Here is a 22,704-nt window from a genome sequence, read left to right on the forward strand (position 1 = left end):
ATAGTACAGGGCTTATGGCATTTATCTTGCATGTGACCAACCTCAGTTTGATCCCCGACACCATATATGGTCTCCCAAGTACAAGCAGAAGTGGTTCCTGAGGACAGAGTCAGGAGTAATCCTGAGCACTGCCAGGTGTGGCTCAAACTTCATCCACCCCCCCAAAAGAAATTATGAGGTGTTTAGGGTCGGAAAGATAGTACAGCAGATAAGGCATTTACCTTGCATAAGACCAACCTGGATTTCATCCTTTGCACAACATATGGTCCCCTGAACATTGCCAGGAGTGATCCCTGAGCATAGAGCCAGGAATGAGTTCTAAGCATTGACTGTGGCCCCCAAACAAAATAAAGCAAAATGTTCTTCGTGTGTGTGTGGTGTATGTGTATATGTGGTGAGTGTGTTTGTGTGTGGTGTGTGGTGTGTACATAGTGTGTGTGGTGTGTGTATGGTTTGTGTGATGTGTGTGGTGTGTGTGGTGTGTATGTGTGGTGTGTGGTATGTTTGTTTTGTGTGTTTGTGTGTGTATGTGTGTGTGTGTGTGTAGGGTGGGACAGCCTTGGTGGTGTTTGGGGGAGTGCTCCCCAGGAGCATGCAGTGCTGGGAGTGGAGCCTAGGTCTCCCACATACAAACTAGCTGTCACTGAACTCTGGGACCAAGTGTGTCAGCACCACAATGTGATATGTGACCCCAGCGAGCGCCGCAACACTGTGCTGACAATAGCATCCAGACAGCCTGCAGATAACACAACAGTTAGGGTGCCTGTGAGACATGTGTCTGCCCTGGATTCAGTCCCCCATGTCCCCACCTGGTGTGACCCTGGTGGTCCCCAGCACCATAGGACCCAAGCACACCACATCCGTGGGTTCTAGCATTTGGGAGAGGGCTTTCAGGGTCACACCCAGTGATGCTAAGGAATACTCCTGGGTCTGCACTTAGGAATTACTTCTGGCGGTGCTCAGGGAACCATATGGGTTGTCAGGGATCCAGCCCAGTTGGCAGCATGCAAGGCAAACGCCCTCCCCGCTGTCTGTCGCTCCAGCTCCGGGTTCTAGCATTAAACTACTAGCTGGGCAAGTACCACAGGGAGGAGCCCCTGGGCCCTGTGAGCAGCACTATGGAGGATTGTCTTCAAAGAAATCAACAACCAGGGGCCTGGAGCAATAGTACGGGAAGGACCTTGCATGCGACGGACCCTAGTTCAATCCCCCAGCACTGCCAGAAATAATTCCTGAGTGCAGAGCCAGGAGTACCCCCTAAGCATCGTCAGATATGGCACCCTCCACCAAAAAATATCGATAACCTAAGAAGAAAGGCCAAAGAGGGGAAAGGATAAAAGAAAAAGAAACAACAAAGGTCACCACATGCACCACCGAGTTGCTTAGAGGAAAAGAAAAATAATCCTCCTAGTGGGAGTGATAGTGCAGATGGTAGAGCCGCTAACTTAGGTTCGATCTCCAGTACCTCATACGGTCCCCAAACCTGCCGGACTGATCTCTGAGCACAGAATCAGGAGCAAGTCCTAAACACTGAAAAAAAAATTCTTCTTTGGTTTAGACACCATGTTGCAAGGCAAACACCCTGCCCCCTGGATTACCACTCCAGTCCCTCTAAATCAGTCTTTATCTTTTATGACCTGAACGAAGACAAAGAGCACAGGCCGTTTAGTCTGTACCATGCCCTTCAGCTGGGCGGGTCTGGAGTTTCCTCCTGATGAGATTCAGGCTGTGCCGGGCCCCTCCCTGACGTCTTCCAGGCTGCCTGATCGCTGGGCTGCGGAGGTGGTGGCTGCCAGGGCTCTGCACTACAAATCGCTGTTTTCCCCGTTGGTAATGAATTAGCAGCATGTGGAAGGGAAATGCTTCATTTTGATGTAATCAGGATCGCCAGTGTTCTGTGACAATTTGTTCTTTCACGGTGTTTAGGTCCTTCCCCAGCCCAAGGTGACTGACACTTTGACTTGGAATTTTCCTACGAGTCGTCCAAGTTTCTCTTTCTTGCTTTCCTTTAGCTTTGTAGGCTTTCTTTTTCTTTTTCTTTTTTTTTTTTTGAGTGGGGGAAGCATACCTGATGATGCTCAGGGGATGCTCTGGGGTATGTGCTCAGGAAAGAATTATTCCTGGGCTGCTCAGGAGAACCCTACGGGATGAACCTGGGGTCAGCGTTGGTGTGCAAAGCAAGTGCCGTATCTGCTGTACTATCTCTCCAGCCCTACATTTTTTTCTTTTGTTTTGGGTTGGGGAACCCTCTCTGGCGGTGCTGGGGTGACCCTCTGAGGTGCCAGGGATAGGGCAGGAGCCCTGTATATGCCCGGTCTCTCTCTGCTTAGACCTCTGAGCCCTCTCCATGGCTTTCCTTTCACTTCTTTACCTTTTATTTTATTTTATTTTTTTATTTTTGGGTCGTATTCAATATGCCAAACACAGTAACAATAGTCACAATGGAGACGTTACTGGGCTTGCTCGAGAAAATCGATGAACAATGGGAGGACAGTGACAGTGAATTTTGGGTCACACCCAGCTATGCTCAGCAGTTACTCCTGGCTCTTCACTCAGGAATTACTCCTGGTGGTATTCGGAGGACCGTATGGGATAGCGGGGATTGAACCCAGGTCGGCCGCGTGCAAGGCAAATGCCCTCCCTGCTGTGCTATTGCTCTGACCACCTCTACAACTCTTTACACTCTTCCCGAATAGTCAGCCCATTCCTCACCTGTACCTTGGGCTGTTTCTTGCTCTTGATTTTTGTTTTGTTTTGCATTTGTAATGCAACCCGGGTTCGATTCCTGCCCCTCCTGAAGAGCCGGAGAGCCCGGCAAGGTACCGAGAGTATCGCGACCGCACAGCAAAGCCTGGGAAACACAGTAACAACAAGTCTCACGATAGAGATGTTACTGGTGCCCACTCAAGCAAATTGATGTACAACTGGAGGACAGTGCAGTGCAGTGCAGTCTTCTGTGACCTTCTTTATTCCACCCTGTCATTCCCTAATTCATAAAAAATTTCTTTGTGTTGGTGGGGGCGATTGCTTCTAAATATTGCTCAGGGAGTCCATGCAAGCACCCGGGGATGTGGTGTTGGGGTTCACTAGGGCAACCCCAACAGTTCTCAGAGGACTCCAGGGTGTCCAATCTCAAACTTGAATTTTCTGTTTTGCTTTCTGGGCCCTACTTGGCAATGCTCAGGGGTTATTCCTGGCTCTGCACTCAGGGATCACTCCTGGCGGTGCTCCGGATGGAATGCTGAAGATCAAACTTGGGTAAGTCACATGCAAGGCAAATGCATGACTCCTCTGTACTACTATCTTTCTGGCCCCGCCTTTTCTTTTTTATATTAAAAAAATACCCACATCCAAAAGACCAAAAGCAACTGGTGTTGGCGCGGATGTGGCGAGATAGGGACTCTCCTTCACTGCTGGAATGCCGACTGGTTCAGCCCTTTTGGAAAACAGTATGGACTATTTTTAAAAAATTAGAAATTGAGGGGCTGGAGAGATAGCACAGCGGGCAGGGCATCTGCCTTGCACACGGCCGACCCGGGTTCGATTCCCAGCATCCCATATGGTCCCCTGAGCACCGCCAGGAGTGATTCCTGAGTGCAGAGCCAGGAGTAACCCCTGTGCATCGCCAGGTGTGACCCAAAAAGCAAAAAAGAAAGAAGGAAAGAAGGAAAGAAAAAAAGAAAGAAAGAAAGAAACAGACAAACAAACAAACTTTGGTATATCTACACAGTGGAGTACTATACAGCTGTTAGAAAAGATGAAGTCATGAAATTTACATACAAGTGGTACTACATGGAAAGTATCATATTAAGTGAAATGAGTCAGAAAGAGAGGGACAGACATAGAAAGATTGCATTCATCTGGAAAACATAAAGTAACAAAATAGGAGACTAACACCCAAGAGTGGTCGAGATTAGTACCAGGAGGTTTGCTCCATGGCGTGGAGACCAGCTGCACACGCTAGGGGAAAAGGCAGCTCAGATAGAGAAGGGAGCACCAAATAAAGGGTGTTGGGAGGTTCCTCCCAGGATGGGAGATGCATGATGAGAGTAGACTATAGACCGAACTTGATTGCCATTCAATGTCTCTTTTGCGAACCACAGCACTCAAAAGGAGAGAGATAACAAAAGGGAATTCCCTGACACAGAGGCAGGGTGGGATGGGGGTGGCTGGGGGGTGGGAGGGATACTGGGATCCGTGGTGGTGGAAAATGGGCACTGGTGGAGGGATGGGTATTCGATCATTGTATAACTGAAACCCAAACACAAAAATTTGTAAGTCTACAACTGTACCTTATGGTGTTTCACTAATAAAAGGTAAAGGTAAAGGCCCTCCCGTTGTTCGTCGATTTTGCTCGAGCGGGCCCAGTAACGTCTCCGTTGGAGACTTTGTTGTTACTGTGTCTGGCATATCGAATACTCTCAGTAGCTTGCCGGGCTCTCCGAGAGGGGCGGAGGAATCGAACTCGGGTCGGCCATGTTGGCTGCGTGCAAGGCAAATGCCTTACCGCTGTGCTATCGCTCCAGCCTTATGGTGTTTCACTAATAAAAATTAAAAAAAAATAAAGGGGGCTGGAGTGATAGCACAGCGGGTAGGGCGTTTGCCTTGCACGCGGCTGACCTGGGTTCAATTCCCAGCATCCCATATGGTCCCCCAAGCCCTGCCAGGAGTGATTCTTGAGTACAGAGCCAGGAGTAACCCCTGTGCAATACCCAGGTGTGACCCAAAAAAGCAAAAAAAAAAAAAAAGCAATATAGTGTTTCATTTTGTTTTCTGGGTTTTTGGACCACACCCCATGGTGCTCAGGGTTTACTCTTGTCTCTGCACTCAGGAATTACTCCTGGCAGTTCTTGGGGGATTATATGGGGTGCCAGGGATCCAACTCGGGTCAGTCACCTGCTAGGTAAATGCCTTACTCCTTGCACTATCTCTCCAGCCCCGAAGCAAAATTATTTTTATTGAATGAAATTTACTTAGAAAGATGTGAATGGAGGAGAAGGAAGGAAATACGTGTTCATGAGAGAACATGAGCTTGAAAGCAAACAAAGCAGTGAGACATGAGGCATAGAAATATACATACGTGTTCAAGGGGGAACATGGACCTGAAGAACAAGCCCACACAGAGGAGAGGCACAGAGACAAGCAAGCGTGTTCAGGAAAGAAGACAAGGCTAAGAGAGCGAGACTCGAACTTGGGTCCTGACAAACGCAGAGCACCCGCCCCTGTGCCCTGAGCTCTCTCTGGGGCCCCTGTGAAGGCGTGCACTAGGGCACACTCCTTGTGCTATCACATCCTTCTCTTCCCATGCTGCTCCTTCCTGACCTGGTACTCCAGGGTCACTCCTGGCGATGCTTGGTGGACTCTGCTATGCCAGGGGTCAAGCTCAGGCCTCCTGCAGGCAAAAGCCGTGCTCTATGGGACTACGGCATAGAGAAAGGACCACTATCACAACGATGGTTTGAAGGAACGGCTCTAGGTGGACATTGCATGCTGAAAATGGGTAAAGGACCAAACGTGATGGCCTCTCAGTACTTGTATTGCAAACCATAACTCCCAAAAATAGAGCGGAAAGAGAGAGAGAGAGAGAGAGAGAGAGAGAGAGAGAGAGAGAGAGAGAGAGAGAGAGAAGGAAAGTGCCAGCCTCTGGGCTGGGAGTAGGGTGGGGATGTGGGGGACGGGAAGGAAACTGGGGACATTGGTGGTAGGAAATGAACACTGGTGGAGGGGTGGGTGCTAGAACATTGTATGACTGAAACAAAAAAAAAGTTATATAGGTTCCCCCTCCCTTAAAAAAAAATCCAGCAACAGCCACCACCAAAAAAATAGCTCTAGGGGGCTGGAACGATAGCACAGCGGGTAGGGCATTTCCCTTGCACGCAGCCAACATGGCCAACCCTGGTTCGATTCCCAGCATCCCATATGGTCCCCCGAGCACCGCCAGAAGTAACCCCTGAACATCGCCGGGTGTGACCACAAAAGAAAAAAAAATAGGAGCTCTAGCAGTTGGATACTCTCTCCCAGGACCTGCACTGTAAAACCTGTGGGTTCTGACAGATGTAAAGTCCTACTGGTATTATTATAGCATCACAGGAAATGCTTCACTGCACCCCAACTCCATGTGGCATCAACTCAGCCTTGCCTGCGTCCTCTCCTCCCCTCAACCTCTGGCACTGCTGTTTTTCCCTTCTCTAAACCTTTGTCTATTCAGGATCTCACTTACAAGTGACACTGCATGGTCAGAGGCTGTTTCAGGTTTTCTTTTTACTGGGCAACATGCATCACTAGGTGTGACCCCAAAAGCAACAAAACAAACAAACAAACAAAAAACAAAGAAAATTTCCTTTTCTTTTAACTGCTCGGTAATGATACAATACAATGAATACAGATTATGTTAGAGAACATAGCTAGTATTTGTAAAGTGCTTTAAACTATGCCCGACACAGTTTTTAGTTCTCTATCCCCTACCTCTTCCCTGTACCTGACAAGAGCAGACCCCCCGGCTCCAGGCCACTCCCCAGCCCTGCCAAGGATCTCCTCCCCTCCTGGAACCTAGATCAGGGGTTTCTGGGGCTGTGTGGTTCATCTCCTGTGATTGGCACCTGTCTCTCCCTAACCCCCAGACCCCTAACTCCTGGGTTTCCCAGGGCCTGCCCTGCACTGCAGGAGTTCCTGAGCCTCTCTGGCCCAGCTGCTGATCTTTCTCCCAGTGACTCAGCTAAGACACCCTCCCCAGAAGGGCCACAGAGCGGTCCAACTTTCAGCTCAGCTCCGTTTCTGTCATCTGGTCTCTGACAGAGTCACCATCTTCCCTCTTCCCTCCAAGGGCTCCTCGGGACCAAAGATGAGGACCAAAGACACCCCTGAGCCCTGAGGACACACAAGGTTGATCCTACAACAAGGGGAGGGATAAAGAACATGTTCTGTGTGTTTGAGGGCCCCTGATGACAGGGGGGACAGAGCATAAATACCCACGAGGGAGTGGGGTACTGCCTAGATTTTTGTGGGGTCAGAACTGGCCCCTCCTGGAGACCTGGACCCCAAATGTGTTCCTTAGGCCACTCACAGCACCCCACTTCTTTCCCCTTACGAATGCTGCCTAGGGGCTGGGGAGGGCTCAAAGAACCCAACACCTGCTTTGTGTGCAGGGGGCCAGGTTCCAGCTCTGGCACTGATGATCCTCAGAGCACTAAACCCAGAGTAGCTGCCCAGTGCTACTGGCTGTGGTCCCCAAACCAAGGAACGTCAACAAGGTTGCCGCTGAGAACCCCAGGGTGCAAGAAGCTCCCCTCCTCTGCCAAGAGACTCTCCTAGGTGTGTAAAACGCCCCCATTTGCAGGAAGGACAGAGCAGGGGAGCTCAGAAGGGAGTGGGGGTTGGAACTGGGGGAGCTCAGGGAGGAGGGAGGGTGGGGCTGGAGCTCCCCTTGGGCTGCATACTTGCAGGCACCTCTGCCTCTGCTCATCATGCACCTCCATCTGTCCATGCTACCTACTGGAAAGCCAAGCTCACTCCTTCATGCTGGTGGGATGGACAAGGAAAGAGTCTGGTGGCGAGCTCAGGGGTTCAAGAATACAGGGGATCCCCTGGGGCTGGGGGAGTGAGGGTAATGGGAGGGGACCCTGGGGACTCCTCTCTCTCAGCTCAGCTCTCCTAAGACTTCTCTCTTCTTTCTCTCTCTCTCTCTCTCTCTCTCTCTCTCTCTCTCTCTCCCCCCCCCCCCTTTGGTTTTTGGGCCACACCCAGCAAAGCTTAGGGCTCACTCCTGGCTCTGTGCTCAGGAATCACTCCTGGCAGGTCTCAGGGGACCATACGCAGTGCCAGAGATCAAACCCTGGTCAGCATATGCAAGGCAAGTGCCTTACCCACAGTACTAGTCCCTAGCCCCTTTTAATGGGGGCTGGTGGGGGGGTGCCCAGGGACACCCTGGGGTACTGGGGATCAAACCTGGCACTTCCCCAAGCAAAGCATTCGCTCCACCCTTTCAGCGTCTCTGTGACCCCCTCAAACAAATCTGTAGAACCAGAGTGTAAGTCAGTAAGATTGCATAGTGACCCCCTAAATACATGGTGCCCACCCAGGCCCTCCTGCAGAGCCCCCCAAAATGGTTTTATGGACTCCTCCCTCATCTTTGCAGCTCAATGGATAAAAGTGCAGGATTCCTGACAACAGCAGGGAGCCTGGTGGCGAAGGGAGGCTTCCTTTTGTGCTGCCCTAAGTGGGGGAGGCAGCTGTGCTGGGGACTTGCAGCCTGGAGGGCCCCTCCAGCGACAGCATGTGTCCCTTCCAAGGCGGTGCAGCACATAGAACAACGGGGAGGGCACTTGCCTTGCTCATAGCTGACCTGAGTTCCATCTGGGCACCCCATAGGGTTCTCTGAGCTTACCAGGAGGGACCCCTGAGTGTGAGCCAGTAGTGAGCTCTGCGCATTCCGAGGCATGGCCCACAAAATCAAGGCTGGTGGGAATGGAGAGCAAGGAGCTGTCACCCGACAGGGTCCCTCCTAGTCTTTTTTTTTTTTTTCAGCAACAAAGCTCATTTATTGGGTCAAAAATACTGCAAGGAAAAAGCAGGAATATCCAGGTAGCTTTCTTTTACACTTTCAAATCTACTAAAAAGGATACAGAAACCCTAGACAATACACAGACACTCATGAAGTTGGCAATGTTTCCAATAAATTGTAATAAGTATATATGGAATGAGGAAATTTTGGGAAGTAGCTTTTCCCATCGGCTTCAATGTACACTGCACCCTAAAAGTGTTACAGCCTCCCTATGGTTCATAGTCATATGCCATACTTTGGCTGCACTGATTTGACATCTTTCTTCCCAACCCCAGAAAAAAGGGGGAGATGGGAAAGCTGGCTATGTGGGGTGGGGCGTCCGTCGTGTCACTGCAGCAAGAAGGGGTCCCTGCTTTGCAGTGGTGCACGGGCACAGGAACTTGGGGTGCCTGCAGGGATTTGGGGGGCGCTGAAGGTGTCTACAGCAATGAAGGGGCACTCTGCGGAGGAGAGGAGCTGGCTTCTGGGCTCAGGGTTCGGGAAAGGGCGCTGGGGCTCGCTGCAGTCCTCCGGCCGGTCGCATGGCAGGGCTGGGAGGGGCGCCGGGCACCGTGACGCCGCGCTAGCGGGGTGGGGGGAGAGGTCCCGCACGGCGGGGGGCTGCAGACGCCGCGGCTCTGTCGCACTAACCCGACGCCTCACTCGCAGGAGGACGGGAAGGGTGGGGCCTCGGGGCCGCCGTCCCGCACTGCGGAGCGCAGCACCGAAGCAGCCGGTGGCGCGGGCAGCAGCGGCGGGCGGAGCCGGGGCGGGTCCCGGGGGAGGTGTGTGTGTGTGTGGGGGGCGGCCTCCGGCAAGGGGCGGACCCGCGCCGCAAGGCCGACGCCCCTGGACCACTCCGAGCCGCCGCGGCGCCAAGCCGGAGCCAGAGCGACCCGCGGCGCCCGCAACCCGCTTGCAGCCTGACCCCGGCGTGGCGACTCCGGCTCCGCAGAGGGCGCGACGGTGAGGCCGGGGCTGTGCGCAGAGGATGGGGGGCCATCGCCCGAACCGCAGCCTCCCTTGGCATCGCTGCAGCCGCCCCCACTCCCAGATCAGCCTGGCCACTGGGGCGTGGGGGTACCCAGGAGGGTCTTTCCGAGGTGGAGGGCGGGAGACTACTTCTCTCTCTCTCTCCTCCATCCCATTTCATCGCACCGGCACCCTTCCCCGTCACCCCCAGGGACTAGGCGGCTGAGGAGGCTGCAGCCCTCGGCCCGCACCCCTGCTGCCCCGGGCTGGGTCGGTGGTCCCCAGGAAGATGCTGGCCCTTTCTTCCCTTTTTCGGCGGCGCTCAGGGCTTACTTCTGGCTCTGCGCTCAGGGCCCACTCCGGGAGGGCTCGGGCGTGGGGAGACCTTCTGGGGAGGGGCGGGGGGTCGAACCCGGGTCCCTGCCTGCTGTTGCATCTCTCAGGCCCCGAGGAGGCTGGCCCTTTAAGCCCGGGCTCCCCACCCCAGCATCCTTCATCGCAGCTTCCGACAGCTGGCAGCCGCGGGGAGCCCCGGGGGGCCGGCAGGTAGGAGGCGGCGGGGGGGGGGGGGTGCCCGGAGGCGGGTATCCGAACAGCTGTGACCCCCACCCCCACCCCCGATCCCCCCAGCAGAGGAGCCGGCGGCGGCGGGACGGGACGGGACGGGCACCCCCCGCAGCGATTAATCATTAACACCCTCCCCAGCCCCCCCCCCCGGGTGCCCGCGCCGCTCGGAGCTTCCGCAGCCTCCGTCCCCGCTTCCCAGGTAACCGGCCCCCCCCCTCCCATCCCCGCCACCTGTCGCCCCCTCCTCCACCTGGCGCCCCCTGCAGGTGAACGTCGGGGTGCGGCGTTGCCTGCTTCCCGCTGGAGGGTGGGGTGCCCCGGGGAGCCTGTCTCCGAGCCCCCGGCCGCGCCCCCTCCGTTCACGGAGCGCCCCCCGCTCCCGCAGGGGCACCATGCCCGGCCTGTACTGCCCCTCCAGCTGGACGCCGCTGCCGCTCACCGACTCGTGGGTCCGAGCTCGCGCCAACGGCCCCTGCCTCAGCCTGCGCGCGCGGCTCACCTACCGCAACCCGCAGCCGCAGCCGGTGGACGGTGAGAGCCGCGGGCGTACGCGGGGACCGGGCGGGCGGGCGTGGGCCGGGGGTGAGGGCGCCAGTGACCCCCCCGGTCCTGTCCCAGGGGTCTTCGTGTACCCGCTGGCCGAGGCCGAAGTGGTGTCTGGCTTCGAGGCGGAGGCTGCGGGCCGGCGCGTGTCCTTCCAGCTGCAGAGCCGGCGCCGATGGCAAGCCGCCTGCTGCCGCGCCCTGGGCCCCAGCGCGGGGGCCCCCACGCCCCGCCGCTGCGCGCAGGGTGAGTCCCCCGCACCCCGCGCCCCCTCGCGCCCTCCCCGAAGCCCGCCGCGCTCGGCTCCCGCACCTGCTCTGGCCGCCCCGCCCCGCTGATTTTATTTTTCCTTCTCCTCATTCATTCATGGATTCATCACTCTTCAGCAGTCGGGGACCGGCCACCTGCTGTGCGCCGGCTGCCGGGGCCGTGTTACCCTGCCCTGAGGTTTGCAGCCGCCAGGACGCTCAGCGGGCAGTCCACCTGCATGTCTGTCCCCTGCAGTCCCACAGACAGCCAGGGGCATTGATCATAGGACCCCCAGCATCTGGCCCAAGAAGGGCCCTGGGAAACAGGGAGAGGAAACCAGTCCTAGTCCTTGTGGCTTGAACTTCATTCTCTGGTTTCTTTATTTGCACATTCGTTTGACTTCCTGGGCATGGAAGTGCCCATTCAGTCAGGAGAGTGACAGACTCTCCTGGGGCTGAGACTTGGCATAAGCCTGACAGGCCGTGTAGACAAGAGGCCGGTGTGCGCTAGGAGCGTTCCTGAAGGCAGTGAAAGCCACTTCTGATGAAAAGGAGAAGGATCTGTTGAAGTGGGGAGAAGGGGACTTGAGTAGGAGCAACGGTGTGAGCAAAAGTTTGGAAGTAAGTTCCATTGGGCGGGGGTGATACAATGCTTCCTACTCAGTGATGTTGCAGGTGACAAAGCCCAGTCACTGTGTCACCTCACTGCATCCAGAGAAGCATGTCGTGTAAGTGTTCTCCTCCCCACTCCCTTCCTTTTTTCGGAGGTGTGTGGGTGCCCACACCTGGTGGCACTCAGGGTTTAGTCTTGGCTCTGAGCTCAGGGATCACTCCTGGTGGGGCTCAGGGGACCATGTGGCGTGGCGGGGTTAGAACCCACATGGGTTCCCTGCAAACCAAGTCCCCTCCCCGCTGTCCTATCACTCCAGTCCCTCCTGTCTTCTTTCACAGGTGATGGGATTAACAGCAACAGTGTCTTGTGCACTGGAGGCTTTGCCTGATCCCGATGCAAGACTCACCACATACCCTGTGGCACACGTGCAGTTGTTTTGACACACACATTACTGCCATCAGGTCTTTCTCAAAGGAATAGATGCCTGAGCCTTGAGGGCAAAGGAGGACAAGCAGGGCTGGACCAGACCACACCGGGGATGGGGGTGGGGGGCTTGATCACCTCCGCACGTACCCGCTCCTTTCCGCTCTGATCGTGGCGATCCCCCTGGCCCCACTGTTCCCCAAACTCTGATCTGAGTGAGGTGCTTCGGGTACTAGTGCTGCCTTATCTCCTCTAGTCTGTTTCTAAGAAGGTGCTTGAGCCTAAGCTCTGCTTGGTGGAAAATTCTAGAAGCACTCTGAATGGGCCATGGGGAGCCCCTGAGTACTGATGAAGCAGAGGACTCAGGAGCAGGGTGGGCCCCAGGCTATAGGAGAGGGCACTGCACAGGGAAGAGGATGTGCAAGGTGGGCAGTGCCAGCAGAAGGGGGCATGGTGCCCAGGGGATCTTGGACAGGAACGCCACCAGCCCCTCTCCTTGGCCTCCAGAAGGAGAGATATCCCTACTGCCTTTTTCCCCATTCCTGGGGATATCCTTTTTTTTTTCTTTTTGGGTCACACCCGGTGATACACAGGGGTTACTCCTGGCTCATGTGCTCGGGGGACCATATGGGATGCTGGGAATCAAACCCGGGTCAGCCGCGTGCAAGGCAAATGCCCAACCTGCTGTGCTATCACTCCAGCCCCCAACGATCCCTTTTTTGAGGAGGGAAGCACTCCTGGCAATGCTCAAGGCTGACTCCTGGCTCTACGCTCAGGGCTTGCTCCCGGTGGGGTTTGGGGGGCTAAATGGGATGCTGGGTCCGAGCACGAGTCAACCGCGTGCAAGGCAAGCACCCCATCTGCTGCACCAACATCCAGCCCACCCTGTCACTCAGCTCATGCTCCATCCGACGTCACCAACACGTTAGCCCGGCACCTTTCCCGTCTCCCAGAGGCCCTGGCTCGGCCCCCTGCCCACTGCCCGCTTGGCTCCCCGCCCCACCCGCATCTCTGCTTGCAGCCACCCTGACCCGGCTCCTTACGCCTCACAGGTCACCTTGTCCTGGACCTGGTGCAGGCCCAGTCGGCACTCGTGCTGCCCACGGGCCTCATCGGCGCGGCCAGCACCATGACGGTGACCCTGCAGAGCAGCCGGGAGCTCCCCTCCAGACCTGACGGGGTACTGCACGTGGCTCTGCCTTCTGTGCTCACCCCGCTGGTCCCGCCAGGCGCGCCGGGGCCCCCCAGGCCCCCGGGGCTCTGTGACGACAGGTTGGGCCTATGGTGATTCTCTTCGTCCCTCCCTCGTCTTCTCTGGGTCTAGTGCGGGTGAGGGGGCTTGGGCAGGGCCCCTCTGGGGATAGGCGGGGTGGGCAGGGGCAGGGGCTGGCCAACCAGAGGGGCTCCTGGCTTTGGGTTTTTGCTTTTTGGGTTCGGGGGCCACTCCCAGCGGTGTTCTGTGGTCACTCCTGTCTCAGACTCAGGGATCACTCCTGGTGGTGCTCAAGGGACCACATGTGATGCCAGGGATTGAACCCGGTCAGCCACATGCAAGGCAAATGCCCTGCCCACTGTACTATCACTCCGACCCCAGGCTCTGAGCTTTGCGAGGTGACTCTCCTTCTGCTCACTTTCAGCCCGACCAGCTGCTTCGGGGTGGGGACGCCCCAGGAGGAAGGACCGGCCTGGGAGGAGCAGGCTGCCCCTCCAGATGTGTTCTCAGGCCCTGCCCGCTGCCCTGCCCCCTACACCTTCTCCTTCGAGATGCTGGTGACCGGGCCATGCCTGCTGGCAGGTGCGAGCCCTCCCCGGGGAGCTGGGTAGGACCTCAAAGCCTGGGGCTGTCACAGGACTAAAGGGAGACAGGCACCTTAGGGCTGTCCAGGTTCCTCGTGGGAGGATGCCCCAGCCGCCTCTAGCCTTGCACACCTCAGGGTCTTTGATTACTGTCCCATTCCGTGGGGACAGAGAGGTAACAGTCTGACATCCCCCCACCCCACCCCAGTGCGGGAGGTGGCGATGGAACTCAGTGGCCGGTGGGCAGTGGCTGACGTGGACGCCCAGAGTCCACAAACTGGCTCAAGCCCACCTCCCGTGTGTCCCACAGGCCTGGAGAGCCCCTCACATGCCCTGCGTGCTGACGCGCCCCCTCACGCCAGCTCGGCAGCCACCATCTGTGTCACGCTGGCGGAGGGCCACCGCTGTGACCGGGCTGTGGAGATCCTGCTCTACCCCAGTGGTGAGAGGTGGGGGCTCGCGGGGGGCTCCCTCAGCAGCTCAGGATGACACTGGACCTCTGGCCCCGGATGGAGTTGTGTGCCCGGGTGTGGGGCCTCAGTCTGCAGGGTCCCCCCTTCGCCGGCCATCCCCCTGCCCTGGGCACTTGGGGCCCAGAGACGAGGGCTGTGTCCCCTCCTGCCCAGAGCCCCACCAGCCCCACCTGATGCTGGAGGCCGGCAGCCTGAGTGCGGCTGAGTATGAGACCTGGGTCAGGGCCCGCCGGGACTTCCAGAGGCTCCAGCGAAGGGACAGCGATGGGGAGCGGCAGGTATGTCTGCCCGGCGGCCTGAGGGGCAGGCAGGCCCAGATGTGGACAGGGTGGGTGGCAGGATTCCCACCCTCAGGAGGCCTCGGGAGCTGCCAGCATCACCCCAGAGGCTGAGGCTTGTCACGAAGGGCTGGTCTGGTCTAGCCTGGCCACAGCCACTTGCCTCTGCCCTGATTTATTCAAATGAGTGTGGAGAGGGTCCCCGAGAGCCAGGAGAGGGCAAGGGGCTTCCCTCGCACATGGCTGGTCCAGGTCCGAGTCCCGGCACTGCGTACGGTCCCTGGTACCACCAGGAGTGGCCTCTGAGCACAGGGGGAGGAGTAAGCCCGGGACACCGCTGGGTGTGGCCCCCAAACTCAAACCCAAAGCCCCCAGTGACTCGGTGTGCTGGGCGTGGATCTGGGTGGGGGGGAGTAAACACGCAGTGGTTTTGCACAGGTGTGGTTCCTGCAGCGCCGTTTCCACAAGGACATCCTGCGGAACCCCGTGCTGCTGCTGAGCTTCTGTCCCGACCTGAGTGCCCGGCCTGGCCACCTGGGCATGGCCACCCGGGAGCTCCTCTTCCTGCTGGACAGCAGCGCTGTAGCACACAAGGCCTGTGGGCACGGGGTGGGCCGGCGGGGGCCAGTACATCTGAGGTGGGCTGGGCAGCAGCCGTCCTAACACACACACACACACACACACACACACACACACACATTTCTTTTGTGTATTCAGACATGCCTGCACCTCTAGGAATCCTCCCGAACACACAACTCACACACACATATTTACAAACACACTTGGAAACAGACATACACACAAACACACTCGCACACATATTCACAACACTCAAACACAGACTTACACACACAGACTTACAAAAACACACATTTATAAACACACAAACACACATGTACAGTCACACAAACATACATGCACCCATACACATACACGTGCACATATGCACACACCTGCTTCTCTTTGTGTACTCACACATGCCTTCACCTCCAGGAATCCTCCCAAACACACAACTTACACCCATACAAACACACACATCCACTCACACACAAACGCACACACTCGCAAACACGCAGGCACATTCACACACACATAGACACGTAGCCACAACTATACACACACGCACACACCCCTGCCTCTTCTCACTTGCACACGTGCCCGCACCTCCCGCAGTTCTCACACACAAACACACACACACACACGCGCGCGTGCCTCTCTCACGTGCCTGCCCTCGGCCTCCCACAGGACGCCATCGTTCTGGCTATCAAGTCCCTCCCGCCCCAGACCCTTGTCAACCTGGCACTGTGTGGCGTGTCCGTGCAGCCAGTCTTCCCGGAGAGCAGGCCCTGCAGTGACGTGAGTGTGGCCGGGGTAGCTGGGGCATCTGGGTGTGGCGCCCAGATCTCTGGCCCAGGACAGCCAGCCCCTCTGCCTCCCCCCAGGACACTATGCGGCTCCTCTGCGAGCATGTGGACACGCTGCAGTTGGCCGGCGGCCCCCTGGATGTGCTGGCTGCCTTGGACTGGGCCCTGGGGCAGCCTCAGCACCGGGCACACCCGCGGCAACTGTTCCTGCTTGCCGCCGCCTCGCCCACGGCCACCGTCACCCAGCGAGTGCTCGGGCTCATGAGGGGACACCGGGGGACCGCCAGGTATGGGGTGAGCAGAGCCGGGGGCCTGAGGGGGCGGCCCCGAGTGGGCCCTGCGGCTGCCACTTGCTTCTTTCTTCCACCAGGTGCTTCGCCTTTGGGCTGGGGTCGTGCTGCCGCCAGCTTCTGCGGGGTCTGGCCACCCTCAGCCGGGGTCAGGCCTTCTTCCTGAGGCCTGGGGACAGGCTGCAGCCCCTGGTGAGCCGGGGGTCAGGGGAAATCTGAGTCGGCCCCCCACCGAGGTCTCCTCCAAATTCCAACCCCAACCTTCCCTCGATGCCCCTCAGGGAGGCTGCCGCGAGTCCCCCAGGGGGCCCGGGGCCTGGCCTCTGACTGTTGTCTGGTCCCACGACCTCTGTCCAGCTCCTTCCCTGATGGAGTGGCCCCCTGCCACCTGGTCCTTCCCCATCCCCAGCCCTGAGTGGCCGCCTGGCACCTCCTCTCCCGTGCTCTCCCTCTGGCCGCCTCACAGCTGGTGCAGGCCCTGCGGAAGGCCCTGGAGCCGGCCCTGAGCGACATCTCCGTGGACTGGTTTGTGCCCGATGCCGTGGAGGCCCTGCTGACGCCCCGGGAGATTCCCGCACTCTACCCCGGGGACCAGCTGCTCGGCTACTGCTCTCTCGTCAGGGTGGATGGCTTCCGGCCTCACCCCCCAGCGGTAGGCCTGGGCTGGGGGGGGAGGGGGCAGGTGGGCTTGGAGGGCTGGTGCCCGCACAGCTCACTCGCTCGCTTCTTACAGTCCTGTCCCCCGAGACTCCTGATCCCCGCTGGGTCCCCCTGAGTGACTGTAATCTCTGTCCCCTCAGCCGTCCCCCACAGGCCTTCTCCTGAGCTATCCTGTCACAGCTGCCCTGGGCTTGGTCACAGAGCACAGCCTGAGCAGCAGCAGCTGCAGGAGGCTCTTGTTGACATCTGCTCACTATGCCCTATGCGCTATGCAGAGCGGAGCGTCCTCTGAAAAGCACCAGCCAGGTCCGGAGGGACAGTTCAGTGGGGAGGGCACTTGCCTTGCACGTGGCCAACCCGGGTTCGATCCCGTATGGTCTCCTGAACACCGCTAGGAGTGATCTCTGAGGGCACAGCCAGGAGCTCTGAGGGCAGAGCCAGGAGCAACCCTCGAGGACCCCCAGGTGTGGCCCCCAAACCAGTTGGGTCTTTTTTTTTTTTCTTTTTTGGGTCACATCCGGCAATGCACAGAGGTTACTCCTGACTCTGCGCTCAGGATTTACCCCTGGCGGTGCTCAGGGGACCATATGGGATGCTGGGACTCGAACCCGGGTTGGCCGTGTGCAAGGCAAACGCCCTACCTGCTGTGCTATCGCTCCAGCCCCCCAGTTGGGTCTTTTGTGCCCCCTTCAGGGCAGTTGGCAAGGACAGCATCGAGAAAACGCTCAACCCTGCCACCTACTGGCCACTTGACTGGGGGAGGGGGGGTGGGGGGGTGGGGGGGGTGGCGTTTTAGTTTCCCTCCCAGGTCCCGTTTCTTACCGTCACTGCGGCGATATCCGCAGTGGGAGTATGGGAAGTGAGTTTGTAGGGTGGCGCGTGGCTCTCTCTAGAAGATCCATGGGTGCCTCCTCCTTCAGGACTCGGGAGATCTGGGAGGGAGGTGGGTGCCCCTTTGCCAGCTGCCAGGAAGCTCAGCTTCTGGGGCTTGGGGTGCTGTGCGTGGCCTGTGCGTGGGTTCCCTCAGCACTGCTCTCTCCTGCCTGCTCCCTGGCCTCGGTGCCGCATGCAGGGCTCGTGCCCGCGAAAAGCCCCTTCTGTGCCAATGCCACCACTAGCCGCTGTGCTTCCTTCTCTAGGCCCCGGAGCCTGGCTGGCAGAGCCTGGGGGGCTCCGTGTTCCCGTCCCCGGAGGAGGCACCATCTGCCACCAGCCCTGGCACGGAGCCCACTGGCACCTCGGAGGCCCTGGGCACGGGCACTGTGTCGGCAGAGCTGTCCAGCCCGTGGGCCGCTGGGGACTCGGAGCAGAGTGAGTGCCCAGGCCCTGCACGGGGCCGCCGGGGGGGGGGGGGTGGGCCGTGGGGAGCCGGGGCTGAAGTCTCTCCACTCCTGCCGCCCAGCAGGCGCGGAGGCCCTGACGGACCCCGTCTCGGACCCGGGGCCCAACCCCTCCGCAGACACGGCCATCTGGCGCCGCATCTTCCAGTCCTCCTACATCCGGGAGCAGTACGTGCTCACTCACTGCTCCGCCAGCCCCGAGCCGGGCCCCGGCTCCACGGGCAGCAGCGAGTCCCCCCACTCCCAGGGCCCCGGCTCCCCGGAGGGCCCCGCCCCCCCGGACCCACCGTCACAGCAGGGCTGCCGCAGCCTGGCCTGGGGAGACCCTGTGGGCTCCCGCTCCTGCCCACTGCCTCCTCCCCCTCTGACCCCCGTCAAGGTGAGCCCTGGGCAGCTGACAATGGCTCGTTTGGGACTGGGGGCCATGGCAGGCGGTGCGCAGGGCTTACTCCTGGCTCTGCGCTCTCTCCTGGTGGGGGGCTCTGGGGACCCTATAGGGTGCTGGGGATCAAACGTGGGTTGACCAGGCCAGTTTCTTAACCCCTGGACCACCTTCGGCCCATGCTCCTTAACCCTGTCACCACTGGCTTGAGGATTCCTGGCCAACCTGAGTGAAGGGAGGGGGGCCCCATCCCAGCTGCACCCTGCACCACACAGGGCGATAGAAGCCCGAGGGCATGGGGCCAGGGGAGGCTGGTTCAGCGTCTGAGCTTCCAGCCAGGAGAGCCAGAGCCATGGTCGGGCAGGGGGCCCCAGCAGGAACCAGCACCCGCCTGGAGTGGAAAGCGGGGGGCTGGGAGGATGAAGGGGGTGACGCGGAGCTCCGCGTTCCCTGACCAGCAGGCAGGTGCCACCCCTCTATGCAGGCTGGCGCCCTGAGCGCCGAGGTGCTGGGTAGGCGACGCAGAGCCGCCCTGGCGGGCCGCAGCCTCTCATCCCCGCCCGGCCGCCCGAACCCTGCCCCGGGCCGGCCCCGACAGCCTTCTCTGGGGGCCGCACCAGACGAGCCGGGCTCAGAGCCAGCACAGCAGCTGGGCCAGGGCCTGGATGACTCAGGTAAGGGTGGGACTGGGGAGCTGGGTCTGCAGACGGAGGGGACCCTCGGGAGGCGGGACCTGGCAACCCCTCGTCATCGTCTCTCTGCAGGGAATCTGCTCTCCCCGGCCCCCATGGACTGGGACATGCTGCTGGACCCGCCTTTCTCATTCTCGGCTCTGCCCCCCAGCAGGGAGTCGGCCCCTCCAGCCGTGCCCTCGCCCCCCCAGGCCCCGCGCTGCCACGTGGTGATCCGGGCCCTGTGCGGGGAGCAGCCCATGTGCTGGGAGGTGGGGGTTGGGCTGGAGAGCCTCTGGGGGCCTCCTAATGGGGGCCCCCTGCCCCCAGCAGCCCCTGAAAGAGAAGGTGCTTGGGACCCAGCGCTCCACCGGCTGACAGCGGCCTCTGTGGTCCGGGACAACGAGCAGCTGGCACTCCGCGGAGGGGCAGAGGCCGTGGCCGACAGCGGTGAGTTGCGGGGGGTCTCTGCTCTGCGTTCGATCCCTTGCTTACAACAGCAGGGGGCTTGCACACAAGACAGAAAAAGCAGGCAGGGCATTGGGGGCAAAAGGGGTCCTCACCAGGGGAAGTGGAGAATGAAGTTCTATGAAAGAGGTCTGCTGTGAGGTCAGGCACTCATATATATATATATACATATATATATATATATAGAGAGAGAGAGAGAGAGAGAGAGAGAAGCCCAAGTTGGCAAGCTTCCTGGCAGTCACCTGACGGAACCTTGATTTGGGTGGTGATTGCAGGCCCCTCCACAGAAGAGCCTGCCTTGGGGCTGGAGTGACAGTACAGTGGCTAGGGCGCTCGCTTTGCATGTGGCCCACCCACGTTCAATCCCCGGCATCTGTTACAGCTCCCTGAGCCCACCAGGAATAAGTCCTGAGCATTTCCAGGTGGGCCCTTCCCCACTCCCCCAAATTTTTTTTTGTTTAAGAAGAGCCGATCTTTCAGGCAGGAAGATTATTCCGATTCAATGAAGTGAACACATCAGCTCTCCAGGTGCTAAGGCTGCAGCTCAAGGGTTTTAATAGTCCTATGTGACCAGGGGCTTTGTACAGGCATACAGGATGGGGCAGAAAGAACATTTCACTCTGTAGAAGATTCTGGTGGACAGAGCTGAAACAAGCAGATGAAGAAAAAAAAAAAAACAACAACCAACCCTGAATCAGTGCTTCCCCGGGTGGTACCCCAGGGGTTCCATCCAGGGGGGCAGAGAGCTCAGCCACCTGTCAGTCAGAGCTGGGGAGTCCTGCTGAGCTCCCCTATTCAGAAGCGGGCGGGCGGGGGCTGGAGAGTCCCAATGGGCCCAGTGCACGCCTGGCATGTGGAAAACCAGGGTCTGGCCCCCTGCACTGCACTACATGCCCCTTTCATGCTGAACAATAGCACAGCGGGTAGGGCGTTCGCCTTACATGCGGCCAACATGGCCGACCCGAGTTCAATTCCTCCGCCCCTCTCGGAGAGCCCGGCAAGCTACCGAGAGTATTCGATATGCCAGACACAGTAACAACAAAGTCTCCAATGGAGACGTTACTGGGCCCGCTCGAGCAAATCGACGATCAACGGGAGGGCCTTTACCTTTACCTTTACCTTTACCATTGAAATGAACCCCACACCACACCCCCAAGGACAGAGCCGGGCTTTAGCTGCTGAGCAGAGCCAGGTGTAGCTAAGAAAACAAGCTGCCCCAGGAGGTGACTCATTGATAGGACACACGTATCTCTCACTTTTGGGTTTTTTCTTTCTTTTTGGGTCACACCCGGCAATGCACAGGGTTACTCCTGGCTTTGTACCCAGGAATTACTCCTGGCGGTGCTCAGGGGACCATATGGGATGCTGGAATTGAACCCGGGTCACCCGAGTGCAAGGCAAACGCCCTACCCGCCCTGCTATCGCTCCAGCCCCTTTTGGATTTTTGGGCCACAGCCAGCATGAGTAAGCTCGGGGCCGCCTCCTGGCTGTGCACTCAGGAATCAGTCCTGGTGGGCTCAGAGGATCATATGGGATGACAGGGATGGAGCCCGGTGCAAGCCATGTGCAAGCCAAGCATCCTATGCGCTGTATTATCAACATCTTCCATGTGTGAGGCCTGGATTCCATCCCTGACTGTCCCCCCAAGCCAACAAGAGTCTAGAGAGAAGTGGCCAGGGGTCCTCAGATCCTTCCAGAAAGCCCTCACTGTCCCTGCAAGCACTCCACCCACTCAGCACTGCTGCCTCTCCGTGCTGCAGGCCCTGCCCGGAGGTCCTGGCTGCGGGCCGTGCAGACCAGCAAGGCCAGCTCTGCCCCTTCTTGCTTCACCTGCCCGGTGGCCGTGGACGCCACCACCCGGGAGGTGCTGTCCTCGGGCCTGCAGGTGCGCAGTGCAGGTAGGGACCCCCGCCCAAGGCCTCCGGGGGCAGGGGGACTCACCGGCCAAGCTCCGGGACAAACTCACTCCTGCTTCCTGCACCCCTGCAGAGCCCATGGAACCCCCGGGCAGCCCTCTGACCTCTCAGGGCCGTCTGTCCACGGCTGTCTACTCCCAAGGTACCGCACCTAAATCTGTGGTCGCCAGGGGGGCCGCAAGCTTGGAGACGGGAGACCGCCACCGCCCGGGGTTCTCTGGCAGGTGGCCCGGACCCGAAGCACAACGGCAGCCCCAAGACTGAGTGGGGGGCCCCCGTGGGCCCCCCGCCCCCGTCGCGGCCCCTCCCGGGCTTGCGCAAGGCGCGCGGCGCGGCGGGCCCGGACTGCCGCGAGCACGACTACCTGGCGCTGGTGAGGACTCGGGAGGTGGAGGGAGGCGCGGCCCGGCGCGGCCCGGCTCAGCGGCTGGTCCCCCCACCTCCTCTCTCCTCAGGTGCGGCTGCAGGAGGCGGCCGGCTCCTTCCGCCTGGACGCGCCTTTCTGCGCCGCCGTGTCCATCCCGCGGGAGCGCCTGGGCCGCGCCTCGCCCTTCGCCGCGCACCGCGCCAGCCTCAGCCCTGCGTCGGCCTCGTCCCCCTGGGCCCTGCTGGGCCCCGGCACGGGCCGGGGCGACGGCACCACGGCCTCGTGCAGCCCGTCCGCCAGCTCGGGCTCCGAGGGGCCGGGCCAGGCGGACAGCGGGCGCGGCTCCGACACGGAGGCCTCGGACGGGGCAGAAGGGCTGGAGGGCAGCGATCTGCGGGGCCGCAGCTGGGCCACCGCGGTGGCCCTGGCCTGGCTGGAGCACCGCTGTGCGGCCGCCTTTGGCGAGTGGGAGCTGGCAGCGGCCAAGGCGGACGGCTGGCTGCGGGCCCAGCGCCTGCCCGACGGCCTGGATCTCGCAGCCCTAAAGGCCGCCGCCCGGGGTCTGTTCCTGCTGCTGCGCCACTGGGACCAGAACCTGCAGCTGCACCTGCTGTGCTACAGCCCAGCCAACGTGTGAGGGGACGCCCATAACCCAGTCACTGCCGCCCAGGGCCGCCAACGAGGCTGGGAAGGGCCACGGCTCCTCACTCCCTCCCGGTGTCCCCGGCTGCCACAGAAAGTGCCTGCCAGTGCTCTCCAGCTCGCCCACCCTGGGCCCGGCCCCAGGGCTCCC

General features: G+C 59.5%; 1 protein-coding gene across 1 annotated transcript; it reads left to right on the plus strand.

Annotated features, from left to right (window-relative positions):
- Positions 1-10,200: 10,200 nt before the first annotated feature.
- Positions 10,201-22,576, plus strand: VWA5B2 (von Willebrand factor A domain containing 5B2). Its single transcript, XM_056122032.1, has 20 exons — positions 10,201-10,277; positions 10,464-10,609; positions 10,697-10,867; positions 12,958-13,177; positions 13,543-13,700; positions 14,013-14,144; positions 14,329-14,453; positions 14,892-15,047; positions 15,699-15,809; positions 15,896-16,104; positions 16,188-16,299; positions 16,574-16,759; positions 17,907-18,078; positions 18,173-18,486; positions 18,974-19,163; positions 19,254-19,610; positions 21,389-21,526; positions 21,618-21,686; positions 21,769-21,861; positions 21,923-22,576. The coding sequence occupies exons 2-20, from the start codon at positions 10,471-10,473 to the stop codon at positions 22,546-22,548; spliced, it is 3,678 nt and encodes a 1,225-aa protein (XP_055978007.1). The 5' UTR covers positions 10,201-10,277; positions 10,464-10,470; the 3' UTR covers positions 22,549-22,576.
- Positions 22,577-22,704: the final 128 nt, after the last annotated feature.

The sequence above is a fragment of the Sorex fumeus genome, unplaced genomic scaffold (genome assembly GCF_029834395.1).
Source record: "Sorex fumeus unplaced genomic scaffold, SorFum_2.1 ptg000044l, whole genome shotgun sequence".
Classification (NCBI taxonomy): Eukaryota; Metazoa; Chordata; class Mammalia; order Eulipotyphla; family Soricidae; genus Sorex; species Sorex fumeus.

Excerpts from the sequence above, each read along its gene's own strand:
- VWA5B2 (XM_056122032.1), top strand. The coding sequence starts at position 10,471 with ATGCCCGGCCTGTACTGCCCCTCCAGCTGGACGCCGCTGCCGCTCACC. Across the intron at positions 10,868-12,957 it reads GCCCCGCCGCTGCGCGCAGG|GTCACCTTGTCCTGGACCTG; the intron begins GTGAGTCCCCCG and ends TACGCCTCACAG. Across the intron at positions 15,048-15,698 it reads GCAGCGCTGTAGCACACAAG|GACGCCATCGTTCTGGCTAT; the intron begins GCCTGTGGGCAC and ends GGCCTCCCACAG.